The 23393-nt window shown below is 39.5% G+C and overlaps 1 protein-coding gene across 1 annotated transcript in view; it reads left to right on the top strand.

The window, feature by feature from the left end:
* The window catches only part of LOC124711558 (phosphatidylserine decarboxylase proenzyme, mitochondrial), a 136930-nt gene extending 114913 nt beyond the window's left edge, over window positions 1-22017 (top strand). Inside the window, exons 7-8 of the mRNA XM_047241693.1 lie at window positions 8496-8656; window positions 21643-22017. Coding sequence (XP_047097649.1) covers window positions 8496-8656; window positions 21643-21873 — 392 coding nt within the window. The 3' untranslated portion in view covers window positions 21874-22017. The remainder of the gene's footprint in view (window positions 1-8495; window positions 8657-21642) is intronic.
* Window positions 22018-23393: the final 1376 nt, after the last annotated feature.

Raw genomic sequence — 23393 nt, 5'->3', positions numbered from 1 at the left:
CCACTGTGGGGTTCGACTGGCGATAGGAGCTTTTAGGACGAGTCCGGTGACCAGCGTACTGGTGGAGGCTGGGGTCCCTCCATTGCAAAACAGAGGTGCACAACTGCTCGCCAGTTATGTAGCACATATTCGTAGTTCTCCTGAGCATCTGAATTACCGTCTCCTTTTCCTGCCCACGGCTGTCCATCAATCGCATCGGCAGCCCAGGTCACGGCTAACGATTGCGGTTTGCGTGCGGTCCCTTCTCTCTGAAATGGAGTCCTTCCCTTCACCACCTCTACTTGCGGTCCGTTCACGTATGCCTCCATGGTGTATGCCTCGGCTGCAGCTTCGTCTGGACCTTTCACATGGTCCTAAGAACTCCATTAACCCTTCGGCTATCCGCTGTCTCTTCCTCTCGATTCTTGATGTGTTCTGGGGCCCTGAAGTGGTTTACACCAACGGCTCGATGGCTGATGATCGTGTTGGCTTTGCCTACATTCACGGCGGCCATATTGAACATTCCTTACTCGATGGATGCAGTGTATTCACCGCAGAACTGGTGGCCATTTCTCGTGCACTTCAGTATCTCCGTTCATGCCCTGGGGAGTCTTTTCTTTTATGTACTGACTCCTTGAGCAGCCTGAAAACTGTCGACCATTGCTACCCTCATCATCCTTTGGTAGTGTCCATCCAGGAGTCCATCTATGCCCTGGAACGGTCCAGTCGTTCATTGGTGTTCGTCTGGAGCGATGGTCACGTCAGAATGCCAGGAAATGAACTTGCTGACAGGCTGACCACTTCTGGAGATGGTCATCCCTGCAACTGACCTGTGTTTGTTATTACACCGCAAAGTTTATCAGCTTTGGGAGACAAGATGGCAAAATCTCAGTATGCACAACAAACTACAAGCCATTAACGGGACCACGAATGTGTGGAAGTCCTTGATGAGGGCTTCTTGCAGGCACTCCATGGTTCTCCGCCGCCTCCACATTGGCCATGCCTGGGTGACCCACGGCTACCTCCTGCGCCATGAAGACCCTCCTGAGTGTCGGTGCAGTGCCCGGTTGACAATGACCCATATTCTTCTGCTGTGTCATTCTTTGGCTGCCCTGTGACTTCATCTTTGGTTGCCGGACTCTTTATCATTGATTTTAGCAGACAACGGCTTATTGGCTGATTTGGTTTTACATTTCATCCGTGAGGGTGGGTTTTATTATTCGATCTGAGTTTTAGCGCATGTCCTTTGTCCCTCTGTGTCCTCCACCCTAGTGCTTTTAGGGTGGAGGTTTTAATGTGCTGCAAGGCGGCTGGATTTTCCTTTTTATTTTCGTGATTGGCCAGCCACTGTAATCTGCTTCCTTGTTTTTACTCTGTTCTAACTGTTTCTTGCATCTCTCTCTTGTTTTCTTGTCCTTTTGTTCCTTTTAGTGTTCGTTGCCTTTCCTTCATTCTTGTGGTCTTTCCTTTATCTCTGTTTTGTGTTATATGTCTCGTCTGTTTTATTCTCACACTTGTAGCATTTTTTTATTAAGAAGAAGGGACCAATGACCTCATAGTTTGGTCCCTTTCCCCCTCTTTTAAACCAACCAACCAACCAACCAACCTTACACTTGTCCTTGAGCCATTCCTGCTTAGCCGTTTTGCACTCCCTGTCAATCTCGTTTATTAGATATTTTTATTCTGTTTGGCCTGCTACATTTTTATATTTTATCCTTTCATCAATGAAATTCATTCTCTCCTGTGTTATCCTTGTCTTTTTACCTGTTTGATCCTCTACTGCCCTCACTATTTCATCTCTTAAAGGTACCCACTCTTCTTCTACTGCATTCCTTTCACCTATTCTTGTCAACCATTGCCTAGCGCTCTCTCTGGAACTCACAAAAACCTCTGGTTCTTTCAACCTATCCAGGTCCCGTTCCCCACTTAATTTCCTACCTTTTTGCAATTTCATTACTTTAATTTACAGTTCATAACCAATAAATTGTGATCAGACTCCACATCTGCTACTGGAAATGTGTTACCACTATACAGGGTGAAGAAAAATTTGTGCACTTGGACTTCGCAGAACGACTCGTGACATACTGGCACTACAAAAAATCTGTTTCAAAATTGGACATTAGAGATTGGCAGTCTGGCAACACTGTAATCACATGTACAGTAACTACTTCTGACTGTAGAAACAGCAGTGCTACGCATTTGGTGTAGTGGATAGGGTGTTGGGTTAGCATGTAGGGGGTTGAGGGTTTGTTTCTGGGTCAAGGCTTAGTCTTTTATTATTTGATAAAAGTAGTCTGCGTGGTATGGTACCTGGCATCTTAGTCGTCATATAGTGATTACAGTGGGTCTTCTACAGAACATTTGCAATCGTGTACAATGAACACAGTACTGGAAGTACAATTGTTTTCATTGATCAGCTTTTAAAGAAGCCTTTTGCACATTGTGGGAGCAATTGTTTCGCACCACTTCATCTACTGGTTTTCCAAATCTGTTTTCTGTGTACTCTTCCCTCGTGGTCCCATGGAAATTATTTGCAAAGCACATTGCTAGACGTACTGGTGACGTAAAGCCCTAATGAAATGTGGTAGACCTGAATTTGGCAGTAATAATTAATCGATGGGACCATTGGGGGAAGGTGCACCCAAAAAAGTTTGGAATCTAGTAGATGCACTGGTGTGAAACAATTCGCGTCCACGACATGCAAGAGGTTTCTTTAAAGCTTGACCAATGAAACCAGTTGTATTTCCATTCCTGTGTTTGTAGTACATATCTGCAAATGTTTTGTAGAAGAGCCACTGTAGTCGCTGTATGATGATTCAGTTGCCAGATACTGTACCATGCAGACTACTTTTAGCAAATAAAACCAAATAAACCTCTATCCAGAATTGAACCCTCGACCTCCTGCATTGTGACTCAAAATGCTATCCACTGCACCAACTGCACAGCACTCCTGCTATATCGTGACAGAGGTAGTTACTGTACACATGATTACAGTGGTGCCAGATTGCCAATCTTTAATGTCCATTTACTGCCCAAAATATGCTCAGGACGAAATTTTCTGACAGACATTTTTGTATTGCCAGTGTGAGAAATCATGCTGTGAAGTCAGAGTGCGCAAATTTTTCTTCTCCATGTATAATCAGTCTGAAACCCTCTTGTGTCTCCAAGTCACCGCCACATACAACCTTCTTTCATGATTCTTAAACCAGGAGTTATTAATGATTAAATTATTATATGTACAAAATTGTACCAGGTGGCTTCCTCTTTCATTCCTACACCCCACTCCGAAACTACTACTACTACTCAAATTTCTTCATTTGTAGCGCTTGTAATTACTTCTGCAGTTTTCATAATATTCTCGAATTGACTCAATTGTCCATGACAACAGTAAAAATTTTGGATTAATCTTCAACTAAAATTCCCAGATCTTCTATTTTCTGGCTATTACTATTTTTATTCATCAGTTTAATTCACTTCCAGCAGTGATTGTTCTGTGTCCTTTCATTAGGGTGCCAAAATATAATGTTCCCAATGTTAATTGTTAGTTTTGTATAAGTATGGCTCTTCTCTTGAGTAGTGATTCTGAATATGACTGAAGCTCATCTTTATGCTTGACCATGGATGAAGCTCAATTTTGTCTTCAGATTCAGCAGTAAATACTGCAAGCCAAGAATTTAGTACAATATCCAATTCCATAAATAAATGAGACACTTCTCAGATTATGTGCCATATATTCTTACTCTAAAGTACAGTAACTCTTCATGTTAAACATTGCTTTACATTGAACATTACAATAATTGATTAACTCTCAGTCTCAGTGTAAATATTGAGTTGACAGTTGAAAATACAACCATAGAATCAGTATTATGAAAAGGATAGTTGCTATTCATCATATAACGGAGACGCTGAGTAGAAACTATCCTCTTCTTAAGATTGTTACATCCATCCTGGATATTCCATAGAATGAATACACATTTCAAATTCTTTTGTTTGCTTTAGTTGCTTTCCCTATTGTCATTTTTAGCTCGTGCTCCAGGGCCAGTGTTGTTCCCCTACCTGGGGTCCATGATTCATGAACTGTGTAGATACTGCCACTTGCGTAGTAAACACAGTTGTCGTTCAACTCTGAAGATACACATTACCCCTCCAGGGTATTTATCACCTAGAAGTAAATGCATAACAGTCACACTCTTCTGAGTATTAAATGATCTCTTTGTATAGTTCTGGAGTATCATTCATTGCTAAGATAGAGGTAACACTACACATCACTCTTTTGGAATGATATGCAACACCAGAAGAGTATTATGGGACTGAATGATGTGTTTTAAGGAAAACTCAAATGTACGTAATTTAAAGAAGCTGTTATTGGAGTAATCCAGATGTCATAAGTTGCACAGCAACCATTGAAATAGACCTGGTTACTGTAGCGATGCCCATTCATTTGGGTGGTCATACCCACATAAAATGCTGGCTCTGACGAGGTAGGATAAGCCTGTGACAGGACATGAGGAGGATATGCTGTGTGTGTGTGTGTGTGTGTGTGTGTGTGTGTGTACTATATAGGTCCTGCAGCTGGATGTTCCACAGTGGTATGACCCATGTGACAAGGTGTGTGGGGAGGTACGATATAAGGGTGAACTAGAATATTGCATAGATAGGTGTGGAGCAGAATACGAGGGGGACCCAAAAGAAACCGGATTGTTGTCATAAAAAATTTATTGATGAACCTTTTTACAAAATTACTTCAGTCACCTTCCAAATACTCTCCATTACATGCGATGCACTTGTCAAGTCTCCTCTACCATTGTTGGAATCATGTTTGGGACTCTTCAAGTTTGATATTGTCCAGTGCCCTTTGCGAAGCTGTTTTTACCACCTCCACATCGTCATAACACTCCTCTTTCCATGTTTTTTTCATTCGTGGAAATAGGAAAAAGTCACATGGGGCTAGGTCTGGCAAATACGGAGCGTGGGGAACAACAGACCAGCTCTGAGATGCCAAATAGTGGGTCACTCGTAAGGCCATGTGTGCCAGAGTGTTGTCGTGATGCAGAAACAAGTCAGCTGATCGCCAAAGTTCCGGGCGTTTCCTCCTCACATCCTCTTGCAGACGCCTTAAAACATCCAAGTAAAAGTGCTGGTTAACAGTCTGGCCAGGGGGTACGAATTCCCGATGCACAATTCCACGAACATCAAAAAAGACAATGATCATCGTCTTTACATTTGACCTCACTTGCCTTGCTTTTTTGGTCTGGGAGACTTGGTAGTCTTCCACTGGCTTGACACTTGCTTGGTTTCTGGGTCATACCTGTAACACCAACTCTCATCCCCTGTAATGACTTTGTTCAAGAAGTTTGGATCACATGCAATCTCTGTTTTCAAGTCCTGACACACATTCATGTGGATGGTTTTTTGCTCCTGTGTGAGAAGGCACGGAACAAATTTAGCAGCAACACGTCTCGTGTGCAAATCCTCACTCAAAATCCGCTGGCACGAGCTCCAACTGATTCCTGTCTCTGCTGAAATTGGTCGATCGTTTAGCGACGATCCTCATTGATCTTTTGACGGACCTTTTCAATGTTCTCCTCATGTCGCGATGTCGAAGGGTGTCCAGAATGAGCTTGGTCTTCAACACACATCTCACAATGTTTAAAGCACCCAAACCACTCGAAAACCTGTGTGCGGCTCATAGCGTCCTGGAAAGCTTCCTGAATGAAGCATTTGGTGTGTTTCCGTTGCAGTTTTTTTAAGCAGGAAACAAAATTTCACACACACTCTTTGTTCTTTTAAAGTTGCCATAATGACTTCGCAGAGGTAACCCGCCAACAGTCAGAGAAACACAATACCACACTTGCACGTTCAGCTCTACACTGACGCCGTCTGCACAGCTGTATCATGACGGTCTCTACTAACACCATCTAGCGTAAGAACCCTGCACTACGTCTACGAGTGGCAGTGCCCTCGGAGTCCGGTTTCTTTTGGGTCCCCCCTTGTACTTCTTTTGGAAGGATTGTGAGTAGAATGTTCCTCACTTTGGGTCATGGTGATATGTAGTCAGATACTTGGCAAAGGATATGGGAAACTGTTCCAGTCAAGGAATGTCACAGCTGCTTCTTGTCAGTTGGTGGAGGATTGGGAGGGGGGAGGTGGAAGTGGGAGTATGGTGTGGGAGATTTGTCTGCAGTCTAACGCTGATGCTGCCTGTCTGTGAAGGCCTTTGTAACACCTTCATCATGATAGAAGGGATGATAGCTATCAAAATGCAGGTATTGTGCCTTTTACTCTAAATTATTTGTATTCCACTTACAGAAATGGAAGTGATATGCCATGAAGTAACACATCAGTATTTATTAAATTTTGTTGAAATGTTAGTCACATAAAATATATTGAATGATTCACCATATTTATCTAAGAATAAGGTGAGTCGTTTCCTCCAAATGAGTCATTCGAAAAATACAATATCATCTTATATATACAGGTGAAACAATTATTTTTTTGAGATCAATGTTTTTACGTTGTGTAATAACTTAATACAAGGGCTGTCTTACATTTGCAAGTAAAGCTTTGACAATTAAGGTTTAATTTAAGTTTGGAGGAGGAGGGAGGGTGAAATAGTGATATCAGTTGTCAGAACACTAGGATGAATGCAAGGGGGGAGTAGTGAGCAGCAACATTGTGGCAGCTGATTACACAGTGTAGTTCTATAGGGATGTGTAAGAGTGGAAAGGGGGGGGGGGTGAGTGAGTGAGACACTTATATTAGTATCACATTGTAACTTGAAGATATAGTTTTTTTGCACCTTCTTGGAGAGAGTTTCGAAGACTTCTGCAGGTACTGTAATTGAACTTACCATGTATGAGGGTTGGAACTTTAATAGTGGCAACTATTTATTTACAACTCACATGAAATACGCATGTTTCAAAGTTTTACTGACCTTCAAAGTAGTCACTAGCATTGTGTATAAACCATTGCCAGCGATTTGGAAGTCACAGGATACTCTTAGCAGTGCCAGTCGTGTTGACAGTTCAAGCAGCACGGTCTGTTGCCCAACGAATTTGTAGCAGTTCTGAAGCGAGTGCCATGAAGTGTTCCCTTCAGTTTAGAAATGGAGTTGAACTCAAGAGGGCTTAAGTCAGGGGAGTGCAGTAGTTGGTATAGCACTTAGCAGCCCCATCAGTTTGACAAATCAGTAACAGCTTGCTCTGTACGTGCTTGAGCATTTTCCTGCAAAATGATGGTCAGATCCTGCAGAAAGTGTTATCACTTCTGTCTCTATGCTGTTCATTTTTGGAACACAACCTACGACAAGCTTAGAGACAGAGATGATGACACTTTCTGCAGGACCTGACCATCATTTTGCAGGACAATGCTCAAGCACGTACAGTGCAATCTGTTACTGATTTGTTTGACTGATGGAACTGCTAAGTGCTATACCAGCTACTACATTCCCCTAACTTAAGCCCTCGTGAGTTCAACTCAATTTCTAAACTGTTGGAAACACTTCACAGCATTCGCTTCAGAACTGCTGCAAATTCGTTGGGCAATACACCACGCCACTCATACTGTCAATACAACTGGCACTGCTAAGAGTATCCTACAACTTCCACATCGCTGGCAACGGGTTATACACAATGCTGGTGACTACTTTGAAGGTCAGTAAAACTTTGAAACACGTATCTGTTTTGTACAAGCTGTAAATAAATAGTTGCCTCTATTAAAGTTCCAACTCTCATAGTTTACGGCAAATCATTTTGTGTCCCTAGCAGAAAATGATATGCACAACTTGATATGTCCAGTAGCTAAACAGTAGTTTAATGTGCTGCATTTTGTAAAACTGGTTTCGCTCAAGTTTCATTGTTTCAGTGACAGCTTTCTTAAATTCTATGTTTTCGATGTATATGCAAAAATTCTATTGAAAGTGGAAAAGTTTTCATATCTTAAACTTTTGGATACTGTGACAAGCTGCAGCATTTACATGTAAATTATCTGTTGATAGTGTTACAGTCATCTACACGTATCAGATACACTCAACACACAAACTCACATTTCGCGGAAGAAAGGTGCCAATGTGTATGAAGGATAGGAAATAACTTTCTACTTGGGTTGCTGAACCTGTCCTTTGAGGTCTCCGAATGAATCACACCATATGACTTTACTATTAGCACTTGAGTAGTATAACGTATTTGCCACAAAAATATCAGACAAAACACATTGGCCTTGAAGAGATATCAGCAATAAGTAATTACAGTTTTGACCTGAAAACAATGTTTCGCTGCTGAGCTGAGAATTTTCCACCTTGACCTTTTAGAAAATACTTATGGTCTTAACAACAGTCAATTGTCGCAACTATAATACTGATAATCTTTTACATTGCGATTTCTGTAAACATAACTAGTCTGTTAGATCCACTTATTTTTAATCTCCAGCTTTTCAAAATGTTAATGCAGGAACCACACCATTCTTACTTGTTTTGTTTCAAATGCAAATATTTTATTGCCTCTTGTGTTTGATTGCAGGAGAACTCTTGAGTGTTAACCCAGTTGTGGCTCAGGTTGTTCCAGAGCTCTTCTCACTAAATGAGCGAGCTGTCTACATAGGACAGTGGAAGCATGGTTTCTTCTCTATGACTGCAGTTGGGGCCACTAATGTGGGTTGCATCAGAGTGTACTGTGATCCGGTAAGTGTGTGTCACTTGTCATACTGCATCATAAAATGAAAATAATGAGCTGCAAAGACTGCAAGATAAAGTGTTCATACTTATTAAAATAACATGCTGAAGTAAACTCAATAGTTGTGTGGAGAAGATAACAAAAACTTAAGACTTTCTTAGTTAGATTCCTCCATTTTTGCATGATTTTATGTGATTGTCTCCAAGAAAACATCACAAGTTAGAAAATAATGTTTGTGTTATATTTCTCATTTTGATGGCACTCAGAATTAGAGCCAGTTTCTTGAAAACTAGAATTCTCTGCCATTAAACTGAAATTTCTGCTGTTTTTAGAGAAATCAGATATATTATACTAAATTACAGGAAAATCAGTTATAAAAGTTGTGTACACTGTTCTGACGATACAGTTAGTATTAAATTCCCCTTAATTGTTTCATAATGTATAGGGATAAAAGCAATAAACGAGAAAAGTTGTGTCATTTCAAATAACTTTATCAGAAAATTAAAAAGTGTTAGAAGAAACAGGGAAAAGAGGGAATCCTTCAAATGACCCTTCTGTACTGATTCACTTTCCACACTGTTAGTTACTATAATCCCTTTTCGAACACCAAACTCGTATAGATTTCAAGAATTTGAGGCTTATACTGCATATTAGCTGATTGATTTGCACTGACAAAAATACCTCATTGTCATTGTCGTATTAACCACCATATTTTCTGAAACACTGCCCTGAATAAACTAAAATTCTTCCTTCCATCTTACTGTGATTGTATTTTTTTATTATTTTTATTTTTTGATTAAACATTCTTTTTATTTATGATATAATTTAACCTTTTAATTAAAAGAAGGCAGCAGCTTGTTGCTAGTTCTCTTTTGGTTAGATTGTCTGCCTAAAGAAATAACATATTTTCTCTTGCGTATTTCATATGAAACTCACTACTTCCTGTTTTCAAGTAAAAATGTTTTTGTCTATGTAGAATGACCCACAGTTCCATATGATTTGACAACTACTCTTTTACATCTACATCTACATGATTACTCTGCAATTCACATTTAAGTTCTTGGCAGAGGGCTCATCGAACCACAATCATTCTATCTCTCTACCATTCCACTCCCGAACAGCACGCGGGAAAAACGAACACCTAAACCTTTCTGTTTGAGCTCTGATTTCTCTTATTTTATTTTGATGATCATTCCTACCTATGTAGGTTGGGCTCAACACAATATTTTCGCATTCGGAAGAGAAAGTTGGTGAATGAAATTTCGTAAATAGATCTCGCCGCGACGAAAAAGTCTTTGCTTTAATGACTTCCATCCCAACTCGCGTGGTCATATCTGCCACACTATCTCCCCTATTATGGGATAATACAAAACGAGCTGCCCTTTTTTGCACCCTTTCGATGTTCTCCATCAATCTCACCTGGTAAGGATTCCACACCGCGCAGCAATATTCTAACAGAGGACGAACGAGTGTAGTGTAAGCTGTCTCTTTAGTGGACTTGTTGCATCTTCTAAGTGTCTTGCCAATGAAACGCAACCTTTGGCTTGCCTTCCCCACAATATTATCTATGTGGTCTTTCCAAGTGAAGTTGTTCATAATTTTAACACCCAGGTACTTAGTTGAATTGACAGCCTTGAGTATTGTTCTATTTATCGAGTAATAGAATTCCAACGGATTTCTTTTGGAACTCATGTGGATTACCTCACACTTTTCGTTATTTCAGGAAAAGGTTCTTAGCCTCTTAATCTCATTTTTAATCTCCTATAAATCAACAAGTTGTTTCTCAGACTAGAATTCAATGTATCACTTAACTAGTCGTAAAATTTGTGATGTTCTGCATCTTATTTTTTGAAGGAGCAGATGACACACACATTGAACAGAGTGAGTGAATTGGTTTAAAAAATGGCAGACTGTAGTGGATTGCATTTCTTTCATAATAATTTAGAGAATTACTTGTCTACCACGGCTGCTTTTAATTCCCTTCAGAAAATTTATCGTCACATAGTTCCACAATATAAATCTGTTTATAGCTGCAACCAAACTTCAAGAATTTGTGTGTGTTGCGAGTTTCATCAGTAGCAGATATTCTTGGATGTGGGCATGGGAATTATTCAATAATTGTAACAAGGGTACATTGAAGGCAATCTTTGCTCTGTAATCACCTTTGTTATGGGGCCTGGTAAACTGGTTTGAACCAGTGAAAAAGATAGCATTTTGGGTATTGGGTATCAAAACTCCAAGCTTCTCATACACCAGTGATGATAAAAATAAAGTTACTGCTTACCAATGTTATGTCAGGTGCACATTACTTCCTGGATGATATTCACTACAACTTTCATTACTACTCAAAAAGTCATAATAGACTGGCTTGTTACCATCATGATTCAAAGCACCACATGGAAAGGAATTATATATCTACCAATGCTGTTTCTTACTCCATTGCATTAGCTGGTCAAAATTCACATACTCAGCAAGTAAACTGAGTGTTCTCTTGTGTTGTCATATACTGAGGTTCTGCTGACCATCTGACAGTTTTACTAGGCATTGCGACATTTAACATACTTGCAGAATAATTTTACCAGTAGTATGCCAACATGTCCTTGCAACAAGATAATACATTAGAACAGTGAACATAGTGTAGCACGTGGTAAATCATTGAGGAGTAAAGTTAACAACTCAACAAACAGTAGAGACATTGAGTCATCGACAGGTACACTCAAAAGACTGAAAACTTGTGTGGCTTTTGGATGGATCCTGACACACACACACACACACACACACACACACACATAAAAATGTTGAGCAGCACAAAGTAGCTGTAAAAGTCTGTCTGTGCGTGTGGGTGCGCACGCGTGTGTGTGTGTGCGCGCGTGCGGGTGTGTGCGGGTGTGTGCGTGCGTCTGCATTGTAACCTAAGTATAATTTTGTTTGCACCTTCCTGAAGAGAGTTTTTGAGCATTTTTGCAAGTGCATTTACCACATAGTTCATGGTCTAAAAATCAGTATTTTTCACCTTCATTGTGTCTTCTCATGCACCTTTATGCAGTGTTTTGAAAACACTCACATATAGTAATGAGATAATCTGCATGTCGTGGTGCTATTTATAGCTTAATTCAACATTTAAATATTTTAGAGTTTGTTCATTTTAACTGTTCTCTTGGTACCTTAGCGTCATCTTCCAAGGTATAATGTTCCATGAGGAAGATTTCTCATAAAGGCTCACACAGTTTGCGGCGTGGCACGTTTCTTTTCACTGCCCTGCCAATGTCCAGTAATGTTCATTTGTCTAGCTAAAAGCTATAGTAGAAAATACTAGACCACTACTGTCTATTGCAGGTCGCAACATACATAGAATTGTCCGGTAAACGGGATGTGGCTAGTACTGAAATAAAAGTTTTAACTTGGCAATGTAAATTTTCAGGTGTATTTTTACGATAAAGATCACAGTTAATAGTGCCAAGTCCGTACTAAGTGAAACACAATGTAAAGTTCACACGCAATCCACATACACACACGTAGCCAGTTTATGGTATTTACACCCGTTACCAAAGTTAATAGAGTTCACCGGATCCTTTAGTTATGAAAATGCTCGCTCAAATGTTGTGCACTCTGCTCTACACGTAATACCTGTTCCAGTCTTAGATCGCACAACACGCCACGCGGTTTTAACTAACAGTCAAAAGCAATAATTTTGATATTCCGTCTGAAATTCCACACGACTTTCACTATACTGTTCACTTAAATACACTTTGTACTACTTCACGAACTTGTAATTAGCATTTTCCGCGATTTTACGGTACTTTCGTCGGAGCTGCTTTCAATGAGATGTTACTAGTTCGAACCCTCTGCCCCGACTTCCCTAGATCACACCAGAGGCTTTGTTCCCAGCATAGATTGGCACGAGCCTGCATTTTTCTGATTGGCTGATATCACAAACAGCAAATCAGGTTGCAGTATTATCCCGCACTTTACTTCAATGACCAATCATAGTAAAATATTTCTTTCTATAGCAATTGCTAAATAAATAAATTTAGAAAGGTATCAAACATAAAATTACTCCTTCTGAAATTACCGATTAATTTGTGTTCGACTCACGATTTATTAATACCATAAACGGACTGCACATTTAATTACAGTAAATCCCCTGTATAGTTTAACTGGTACTTCGTGAAATAACAAAACAATTTTCATTTACTTCTGTTCTTCTTCACTCATACAACACTCACACTGCTAATTACTACACATATAAAACTATTAGAATTATGCAAATACATTAAATATTAATCAAACATAACTGTACAACATTGTTTTGACTACGACTGCTAGCACTGTCTGTCAACTGCTGACCTCTGCTGCCTACTAGTACAACTACGTGCAGCTCTGTAACTCAGGTCCCTGTCAGCTGGTGACATCTGTCGATGACTCATGACTATAACGATATCGTCCTAACAAGTGACAGGAGCGATGCGAAGGCGCTACGCCTCAAGTTAAGCTTCACCTTTTTATTTAATTATGGATACTGAAAAATACTTGGGTGGTGTCAGATGTACAGAATGTTTTCTTAGTGTTTATGTGCCCCATTTGATACTGTCTGGGACTGTTGACACTGTTCATCTAATTTCTAATAGTATACACAGGTTGGTGGAGCTGTTTTACATCAGGCACTCGTTCATATCCAGTTTAGCAAATTTTACATCCAGCATTTACCTTTAGATTAACCATTCATTTTAGTCATAGTTGCACATTTCAACATAACTCTTGTCATCACTCTTTTACATAGGTATTGCCTGTAGATAATACCTTCTGGTCTCCCTGTAGTGCCACTGCATCTTTTATACTGCCAATTTTGGCAGGATCAACTAGTATTTGTGAACATTAAAAATTTGGTTATGCACCTTGTGATCTGCAAAATAGTCAGTATGGAAGAAATTTATAAATTATGGTGTATCTTTGGAAAGTATGACAGTAGTTCGTAACTGCAGGTGTTTTGTAAAGGTAATGTAATAAATTAGGACTATTTTCTGTCATGGAAATCTCTTTACTGAAGAGGACTTTTCATGCCCTCACTTTCAGTTTGTCTCTCTAGCACATATTGAAATGTGTGAAGTTTTGCTATCGTACTTAAAACATTATTTTAGGTCAATACAGTCATGTTGCTAAATTCAGTAAGAAGTAGAACAACAAAGCAGTAATCTTTAAGTTTCACAGGGCTCAAAAATTTTAAAGCATAATGTGCTTCAACAAAACTGATATTAAATATACAGTTAATATTAGGTAATGTATGTCACAAGCAAGTTGATGACTTAAACTTGATATGTTTAGATTGCCAGTGCGTGCTATCGCATTTGACGCAGGTCTGTTTTCTTGCAACTGTGCCGGTATCCTGTGAAACAAACATCTAACAACATAGCCTTCCAAGTTTTACTGTGTAAACACTTTTCTTAATAACAAATATTGAGTGTAGGCTAATTGGACACCCAATGTTGTGTTAACAACAAAAAATGTCAAGCAAGCACACTACAAGTACTATATCTTCACGTGTATGTTTTTGAAATGAAATTATATGATTCAAGCAAGGTTGACAGAGATGCAGTTAATGATTTATAGTAAGAACTATCAGTGCTGCAGTTACGTAATAACTTCACACACACACACACACACACACACACACACACACACACAAGGTTATTATTAAGCATGCAAAAAAGTTAATGTTGCAAATTTTGAAAATAAATTTTTAAAAAACGTAATATTAGAAAATGGTGTTGCTAGCTAATAGTGTGATGACTTACGGAAACGTAATACTACGAAACTATTTCATGTACCAGAATTATTGTCTTTTAAAAATGTATAGTGCTGAATATCTTTAACTAATTAAATGACACTAATCAAAATTATCATTTCATTTCAGTGTAGCAGTTAATTCTTTGAGTCACTGTACTTGCATTTCACAATAGTTCTAACTTTACTGTGATGGGGGAAAAGAAGGATCAGAGCTGCATTTTACAAAGCATAAGGTAGCAGCTGATAGTATGCCTTTAAAGAAATATGCAAAGACTAGTAAACTAGGTGTCAGTAACATTTTTACCTACGTGGCGTGTTGTGAAAGTTGTACTTGCAACTGGTTGGTATCGGGAAGACTGTATTCAGACAATGGAAACTCCAGCTAGGAATATCAACAATGTAGGAAAAGATAGAGTGCTACTTACCATAAAGGAGACACATTAAATTACAGACAGGCACAATTAAAAGAGACACAAAGCTTTCGGCCACAGCCTTCATTAGCAAAAGAGAAACACACACTGTTCATATCAAGGTTACATAGTACTAGTTTCTAGTGTTTCTTTCTACAGAGACCATAACAGTCACTGCTTATTACATTACTTTAGAATAACATAATGTGGTAGATATGATTACAGTGTGCATTACGCATGACAACCTATCATTCTGTGGAAATTTACATCATTGTTACATTGGACTGTATAACAAGTTATCTGCTCACACTAATTATGAGTCTGCCAATCTTTCCAGATATTGGGCCAGCATAAGGCAGATAAGCGATTTTTAGATTCTCTTCCTCTCTCTGTCTCGACCTCTTTCTCAGGCAGTCTTGGTAATAAAATGAAAACTTTCCCAAATCACAATAAATTACCTATGCTGCTATTTATGCATAATGCTGAAATAAATGAGTTGTAAACACAAAGGTTTTCTGACAGTTTTGTAAATGTGCAAAATATTGTTATGGCAAGGGCAATGGAATAAAACACACAGACTAATGGCTGTAATGAGCAGAGTAAACGAAGTAGATGTTCTGACATTTTTTGCTGAAATCTACATGTTAAATGTAGAGAAGTTGCAAGTGTCTCTGGAACAATCTAGTGCAGTGTTTTTGCATTTTGCACGTAAATCTTTTTATCCATATCATGTGTCACTTCACCAATCAGAGCATTATCTGTTACCAATGACGCAATGTTTATAAATTGTGAAAATATAAAATGTGCTTTGAGGACTGCTGACAACCCACACTGCCAGAGCAAAGTTCAGTATGAGAGCCAGTGGAGCACAAATGTTTGATGTTGGAGTTTGCCTGATTTGATGCCACAGGAATTTTCTCTGTCATGGACTCAAAGATGAAATGTACGCACAAGTACCAATAACTCCAGACTGTTGTGGTCTTCAGTTCAAAGACTGGTTGAATAAGCACTGCAACCTTCGTCTTCCTGAATGTGATTACTTTATTCATCTATTGATCTCCGCCTACAATTTTTACCCCCTACATTTCCCCCAAATACTAAATTGGTGATCCCTCGATGTCTCAGAATGTGTCCTGTCAACCGATCCCTTCTTTTGGCCAAGTTGTGCCACAAATTTCTTGCCTCCCTAGTTCTATTAAGTACTTCCTCATTAGTTATGGGATTGACCCATCTAATCTTCAGCATTCTTCTGTAGCACCATATTTTGAAAGCTTCTATTCTCTTTTTATCTAAACTGTTTATCACCCATGTTTCAATTCCATATATAGTGAAGGGAGACGAAAACTTAACTCATGGGTGATTGGAATTCGATAGTAGGAAAAGGGATCGAAGGAAACGTAGTAGGTGAATATGGATTGGGTTAAGAAATGAAAGAGGAAGCTGCCTGGTAGAATTTTGCACAGAGCATAACTTAATCATAGTTAACATTTGGTTCAAGAATCATAAAAGAAGGTAGTGTACATGGAAGAACCCTGGAGATACTAGAAGGTATCAGATAGATTATATAATGGTAATACAGAGATTTAGGAACCAGGTTTTAAATTGTAAGACATTTCCAGGGGCAGATGTGGACTCTGACCACAATCTGTTGGTTATGAACTGTAGATTAAAACTGAAGAAACTGCAAAAAGGTGGGCATTTAAGGAGATGGGAACTGGATAAACTGACTAAACCAGAGGTTGTACAGTGTTTCAGGGAGAGTATAAGGGAACAATTGACAGGATTGGGGGAAAGAAATACAGTAGAAGAAGAATGGGTAGCTCTGAGGGATGAAGTAGTGAAGGCAGCAGAGGATCAAGTAGGTAAAAAGACAAGGGCTAGCAGAAATCCTTGGGTAACAGAAGAAATATTGAATTTAATTGATGAAAGGAGAAAATATAAAAATGCATTAAATGAAATAGGCAAAAAGGAATACAAACGTCTCAAAAATGAGATCGACAGGAAGTGCAAAATGGCTAAGCAGGGATGGCTAGAGGACAAATGTAAGGATGTAGAGGCTTCTCTCACTAGGGGGTAAGATAGATACTGCCTACAGGAAAATTAAAGAGACCTTTGGAGAAAAGAGAACCACTTGTATGAATATCAAGAGCTCAGATGGAAACCCAGTTCTAAGCAAAGAAGGGAAAGCAGAAAGGTGGAAAGAGTATATAGAGGGTCTATACGAGGTGCATTCAAGTTCTAAGGCCTCTGATTTTTTTTTCTCCGGACTGGAAAGAGATAGAAACATGCGCATTGTTTTAAAATGAGGCTGCATTCATTGTCAATACGTCCTAGAGATGGCAGCACCGTACGGCAGATGGAATTTTACCGCCAGCGGCGAGAATGAGAACGGTTTTAAATACTTAAAATGGCAACGTTTTCCTTACTTTAACAGCGTGCAATCATTCATTGTCTGAATTTGCGTGGCGTGAAACCAATTGAAATTCATCGACAGTTGAAGGAGACATATGGTGATGGAGTTATGGATGTGTCGAAAGTGCGTTCATGGGTGCGACAGTTTAATGAAGGCAGAAAATCGTGTGACAACAAACCGAAACCACCTCGGGCTCGCACAAGCCACTCTGACGACATGATCGAGAAAGTGGAGAGAATTGTTTTGGGGGATCGCCGACTGACTGTTGAACTGATCGCCTCCCGAGTTGGCTTTTCTGTGGGTTCTGTGCACACAATCTTGCATGACGACCTGAAAATGCAAAAAGTGTCATCCAGGTGGGTGCCACGAATGCTGACGGACGACCACATGGCTGCCCGTGTGGCATGTTGCCAAGCAATGTTGACGCGCAACAACAGCACGAATGGGACGTTCTTTTCGTCGGTTGTGACAATGGATGAGACGTGGATGCCATTTTTCAATCCAGAAACACAGCGCCAGTCAGCTCAATGGAAGCACACAGATTCACTGCCACCAAAAAAATTTCGGGTAACTGCCAGTGCTGAAAAAATGATGGTGTCCATGTTCTGGGACAGCGAGGGCGTAATCCTTACCCATTGCGTTCCAAAGGGCACTACGGTAACAGGTGCATCCTACGAAAATGTTTTGAAGAACAAATTCCTTCCTGCACTGCAACAAAAACATCCGGGAAGGGCTGCGCGTGTGCTGTTTCACCAAGACAACGCACCCGCACATCGAGCTAACGTTGCGCAATAGTTTCTTCGTGATAACAACTTTGAAGTGATTCCTCGTGCTCCCTACTCACCTGACCTGGCTCCTAGTGACTTTTGGCTTTTTTCCAACAATGAAAAACACTCTCCGTGGCCGCACATTCACCAGCCGTGCTGCTATTGCCTCAGCGGTTTTCCAGTGGTCACAACAGACTCCTAAAGAAGCCTTCGCCACTGCCGTGGAATCATGGTGTCAGCGTTGTGAAAAATGTGTACGTCTGCAGGGCGATTACGTCGAGAAGTAACACCAGTTTCATCGATTTCGGGTGAGTAGTTAATTAGAAAAAAAATTGGAGGCCTTAGAACTTGAATGCACCTCGTACAAGGGCAATGTACTTGAGGACAGTATTATGGAAATGGAAGAGCATGTAGATGAAGATGAAATGGGAGATATGAAACTGCATGAAGAGTTTGACAGAGCACTGAAAGACCTGAGTCGAAACAAGGCCCGGGGAGTAGACAACATTTCATTAGAACTACTGACAGCCTTGGGAGAGCTAGTCCTGACAAAACTCTACCATCTGGCGAGCAAGATGTTTGAGACAGGCGAAATACTCTCAGACTTCAAGAAGAATGTAATAATTCCAATCCCAAAGAAAGCAGGTGTTGACAGATGTGAAAATTACCGAACTATCAGTTTAACAAGTCACAGCTGCAAAATATTAAGGCGAATTCTGTACAGATGAATGGAAAAACTGGTAGAAGCCGACCTTGGGGAAGATCAGTTTGGATTCCATAGAAACGTTGTAACACGGGAGGGAATACTGACCCTACGACTTAGAAAATAGATTAAGGAAAGGCAAACCTACGTTCCAGCATTTGTAGACTTAGAGAAAGCTTTTGACAATGTTGACTGGAATACTCTCTTTCAAATTCTGAAGGTGGCAGAGGTAAAATACAGGTAGCGAAAGGCTATTTACAATTTGTACAGAAAGCAGATGGCAGTTGTAAGACTTGAGGGACATGAAAGGGAAGCAGTGGTTGGGAAGGGGGTGAGACAGGGTTGTAGCCTATCCCCAATGTTATTCAATCTGTATATTGAGCAAGCAGTGAAGGAAACAAAAGAAAAATTTGGAGTAGGTATTAAAATCCATGGAGAAGAAATAAAAACTTTGAGGTTCGCCGATGACATTGTAAATTTGTCAGAGACAGCAAAGGACTTGGAAGAGCAGTTGAACGGAATGGACAGTGTCTTGAAAGAAGGATATAAGAGGAACATCAACAAATGCCAAACAAGGATAAGGGAATGTAGTCGAGTTAACTCCGTTGAAGCTGAGGGAATTAGATTAGTAAATGAGACACTTAATGTAGTAAAGGAGTTTTGCTATTTGGGGAGCAAAATAACTGATGATGGTCGAAGTAGAGAGGATATAAAATGTAGACTGGCAATGGCAAGGAAAGCGTTTCTGGAGAAGAGAAATTTGTTAACATTGAGTATAGATTTAAGTGTCAGGAAGTCGTTTCTGAAAGTATTTGTATGGAATGTAGTCATGCACGGAAGTGAAACATGGACATTAAATAGTTTGGACAAGAAGAGAATAGAAGCTTTCGAAATGTGGTGCTACAGAAGGATGCTGAAGATTAGATGGGTAGATCACATAACTAATGAGGAGGTATTGAATAGGGTTGGGGAGAAAAGGAGTTTGTGGTGCAACTTGACAAGAAGAAGGGATCGGTTGGTAGGACATGTTCTGAGGCATCAAGAGATCACAAAATTTAGTATTGGAGGGCAGCGTGGAGGGTAAAAATCGTAGAGGGAGACAAAGAGATGAATACACTAGGCAGATTCAGAAGGATGTAGGTTGCAGTAGGTACTGGGAGATGAAGCTTGGTCTGGATAGAGTAGCATGGAGAGCTGCATCAGACCAGTCTCAGGACTGAAGACCACAACAGCAACAACATATGGCAACACTCCAGACAAATATCTTCATAAAGGACTTCCTAACATTTAAATGTATATTTGATGTTCACAGATTTCTCTTCTTCAGAAATGCTTTTCTTACCATTGCCAGTCTATGTTTTCTATCCTCTCTACTTCAACCATTATCATTTATTTTGCTGCCTAAATAGCAAAACTCATCTGTTACTTCAAGTGTCTCATTTGTTTCCTAATCTGCTTCCTTTAGCATCACCTGATTTAATTCAACTACATCCCACCGTAGTGGGAGATAAGAACCTTTTTATGTCAATTTTACAAAGTAAATACATGTCTCAAAATTAAAATCACGTTAACTTTTTTTCGCATTTGAGATTGTTATTTAAAGAAGTTGTATCTCACGTTACATATTGACACAATTTAGAACAGTCTTTTTTCTTTCAAGGTTCTGGCATAAACAAAACCAGAACTGTTGTCTTGGTTAACTGACGAATAACCCCTAGACTTCTTGTATCTAAGTGTAATACGTATAAGGTTTAAATGAAACTTTTCTTTACTGTTTTGAATTTGCAGTTAGTATAACCCGACTGCATCAAGCCGAAATGATCTATCAGCCAGGCATGACAGTTGATTTGTGTAAGTCAGCTATCTGTTTGCTGTTCAGTGCAGACAAAACTTAAGTTTTAAATACTTTAATTTCTCACATGCTATCTATCAAATTTCTTGGAGTGAAATGCCATCAAAGTTGTTTCTTTCAGATTAGCAGTGTTGTTAGCACAAATACTATAGTTCCATTGAAGATAAAATAAGTTGATACAAATATTTATGTAACATTACTAAGTCAGGAGACAGTATGTTGTTTGGTGAGAACTTTCAAACAGTTCATCTGAGTGAAAAAATAACTACAATATTTTAAACCGTTCTTGAAATATTTGACATTAACAGCATAGATGACTCACTTGTATACTAGAGGTAGATAAAACTTGCAAAATTATGCATTGTACAACTATTATCTTATAAACTGCTGAGTGTGCGTAAAGATGATAAGGTTATACTGTGGCGCTAGAAATTGACTGGGTACTGTAGTAAAATTTATTTTGTCGTACTGAATCTAAGATGTAAAATTACTTTAGTATAGTGTTTCTGAAAAAAAAAGCAAGTACATTAGCACTGTTCATTTACACGTATCTCTCTGTGCAGTTACTTCTAGTACAAAATGCAATACTAGTTTTAAAGGGCCATCTCATTATTTCTGTTAGTGTATTTCTAAATTACATTTTACAAATACTTGCAATTCACTATGCCAAATATTCACTTGTTTAAAAAAGTAATAGTATAGCACAGCTGTCAGCATTTGAAGCTGCTACATTGCTTCAAGAAAACTCTGCCAGCAAACTTCCATGTAAGACAGAAATTCTCTCCCTGTCACAGAGTTTTTCGGGGAAGAACATCTTCTCGCTTTACAAATGATGAATGGTTAACAACTTGTACAGCTTGTGAATGCTCATCGCATCATCCTTAGCCATGTTCTCCAGTAATAAGCATAATTTTACTGAGCTGTGCGGTGTCTTTAATTGAAAATATTAACATTGACTTGTGGCTTAAGTGGTGCTCACTGCCTTACTGCTCACCTGTATTGTCAGTTTGATCACATTCCAACAAAGAAAGACTGTTTTACATTTATATTTTTTGTTTTTGATAGAGCCTTAAAACAAATGAGAGAAAGTGGCGTCGCGGCGAAAAGCGAAGAGACCTCTTCCTGTCTGGTGAGGGTGGTGGTCCAGTCCACATAGAGAAGGGAGAGCTTTTTGGTGAATTTCGTATGGGCTCAACCATTGTTGTTCTATTTGAGGCACCACCAGATTTCACTTTTCGTGTGGAACATGGTCAGAGGATACTTGTTGGTGAAGCAATCAGTGAATGCCTAGCATAAATTCAGAAAATATATACATATGTGCTATTTATTTTGTTGTGATTGTTCTAGTTCCTTTTTGTAAGATATATATATATCTTTGTATATGAAATATAACTGAAAACATTTTTGTATGTGGTTTATAAATTGATGATAAAAGTGAAACTGGATTGTCATTTTAGTTATTGTTACCTATATATCTAACAGTGAAAACAGCCATTGAATTTAAAATTTCAAGTGGCCACTGTTTTCTGGGTTGTTGGGAGGTCCATGCTGTTCTTTTCTCACAAACTGTTTCACAGTGCACTTGGGTAATTTTATGTACTGGCAATCCTGACCAGTGTTGCCAGAGTCATCTTATTGCTTAAGTGTCCACCTCCTCATTTGTCCTTTATCACAACTATCACCAAAATTGTAAGTGAAAAGGACAACATTGTTCGTACACTGATATTTTCTCTTAATTTAGCCAGCCAAAAGTGCCATATACGGGCTGTCTAAAAAGTATCCGACCTTTGGCCAGAAAAAAATATTTCGAAGACCCAACAGGATTGGGACCCTAATCCCCTTCAAAGGACGCCCCTTGTGCTTGTACACACTTAGCCCACTGATCCTTTCACTGCTGGAAACACCTCTGGAAGTCATCTTTTGGGATGGTGTTCAGCTCCGTCGTTGTGTTCCGCATTATCTCTTCTCTCCTATCAAAACGGGATCCTTTCAGTGGCGTCTTCAATTTTGGAAACAACCAGAATTTGCAAGGAGCCACATCTGGAGAGTAGAGAGGTTGGTGAACGCCTATAATTCCATGTTTGGCCAAGAAATTTTGGACCAGGTGGGATGAATATGCGGAGCCGTTGTCATGATGCAGTTGCCAGTTTTTCACTGTCCACATCTGGTCTTTTGCCGAACTGCATCACAGAGTCACCGGAGAATATCTTGACAGTATTCCTTTGTCACTGTTTGCCCCTCCAATGCATATTCATGATGATCTTTGGCCTTGGAAACTCGGTATGCTTCCATTGTGACAATGCTCTTTTTGTTTCTGGGTCATACCTGTACACTTGTGACTCATCTCCAGTTATGGTGTTCAGAAGCCCAGGATCAGTGTTAGTGGTGTCCAGAAGGTCCTGTGCAATGTCAAAATAGAGGTTTTTTTGTTCTGGTGACAACAACTTGGGTACGAGTTTCGCAGCCACTCGGAGCATGTTCAAATCATTATGCAAAATTTGTGCAGAATCTTTACTCACTCCAACCTCTTGGGCAATCTCTCGCACAGTCAAACGATGTCCTGCCATCACCAAATTTTGCACCCTCTCAACAACAGCTGCACTCCGAGCAGTTTGGGGCCTGCCAGAATGCTGGTCACTCTCCGCTGATATCCGGCCACTTTTGAATTGGTTGAACCACTCCATAATTTGTGTTACACCCATAGTATCTGAATCTTATGAATTGTTTCGCTTTGAGAATCACCAAGCTTTTGACAAAATTTGATGCAATATCTTTGCTCAATACATTCAGTCATCTTGAGAGAATTGGTAATCCGA

This window comes from Schistocerca piceifrons, chromosome 8, assembly GCF_021461385.2.
Source record: "Schistocerca piceifrons isolate TAMUIC-IGC-003096 chromosome 8, iqSchPice1.1, whole genome shotgun sequence".
Classification (NCBI taxonomy): domain Eukaryota; kingdom Metazoa; phylum Arthropoda; class Insecta; order Orthoptera; family Acrididae; genus Schistocerca; species Schistocerca piceifrons.
This window is presented reverse-complemented; position numbering and strand designations above follow the sequence as displayed.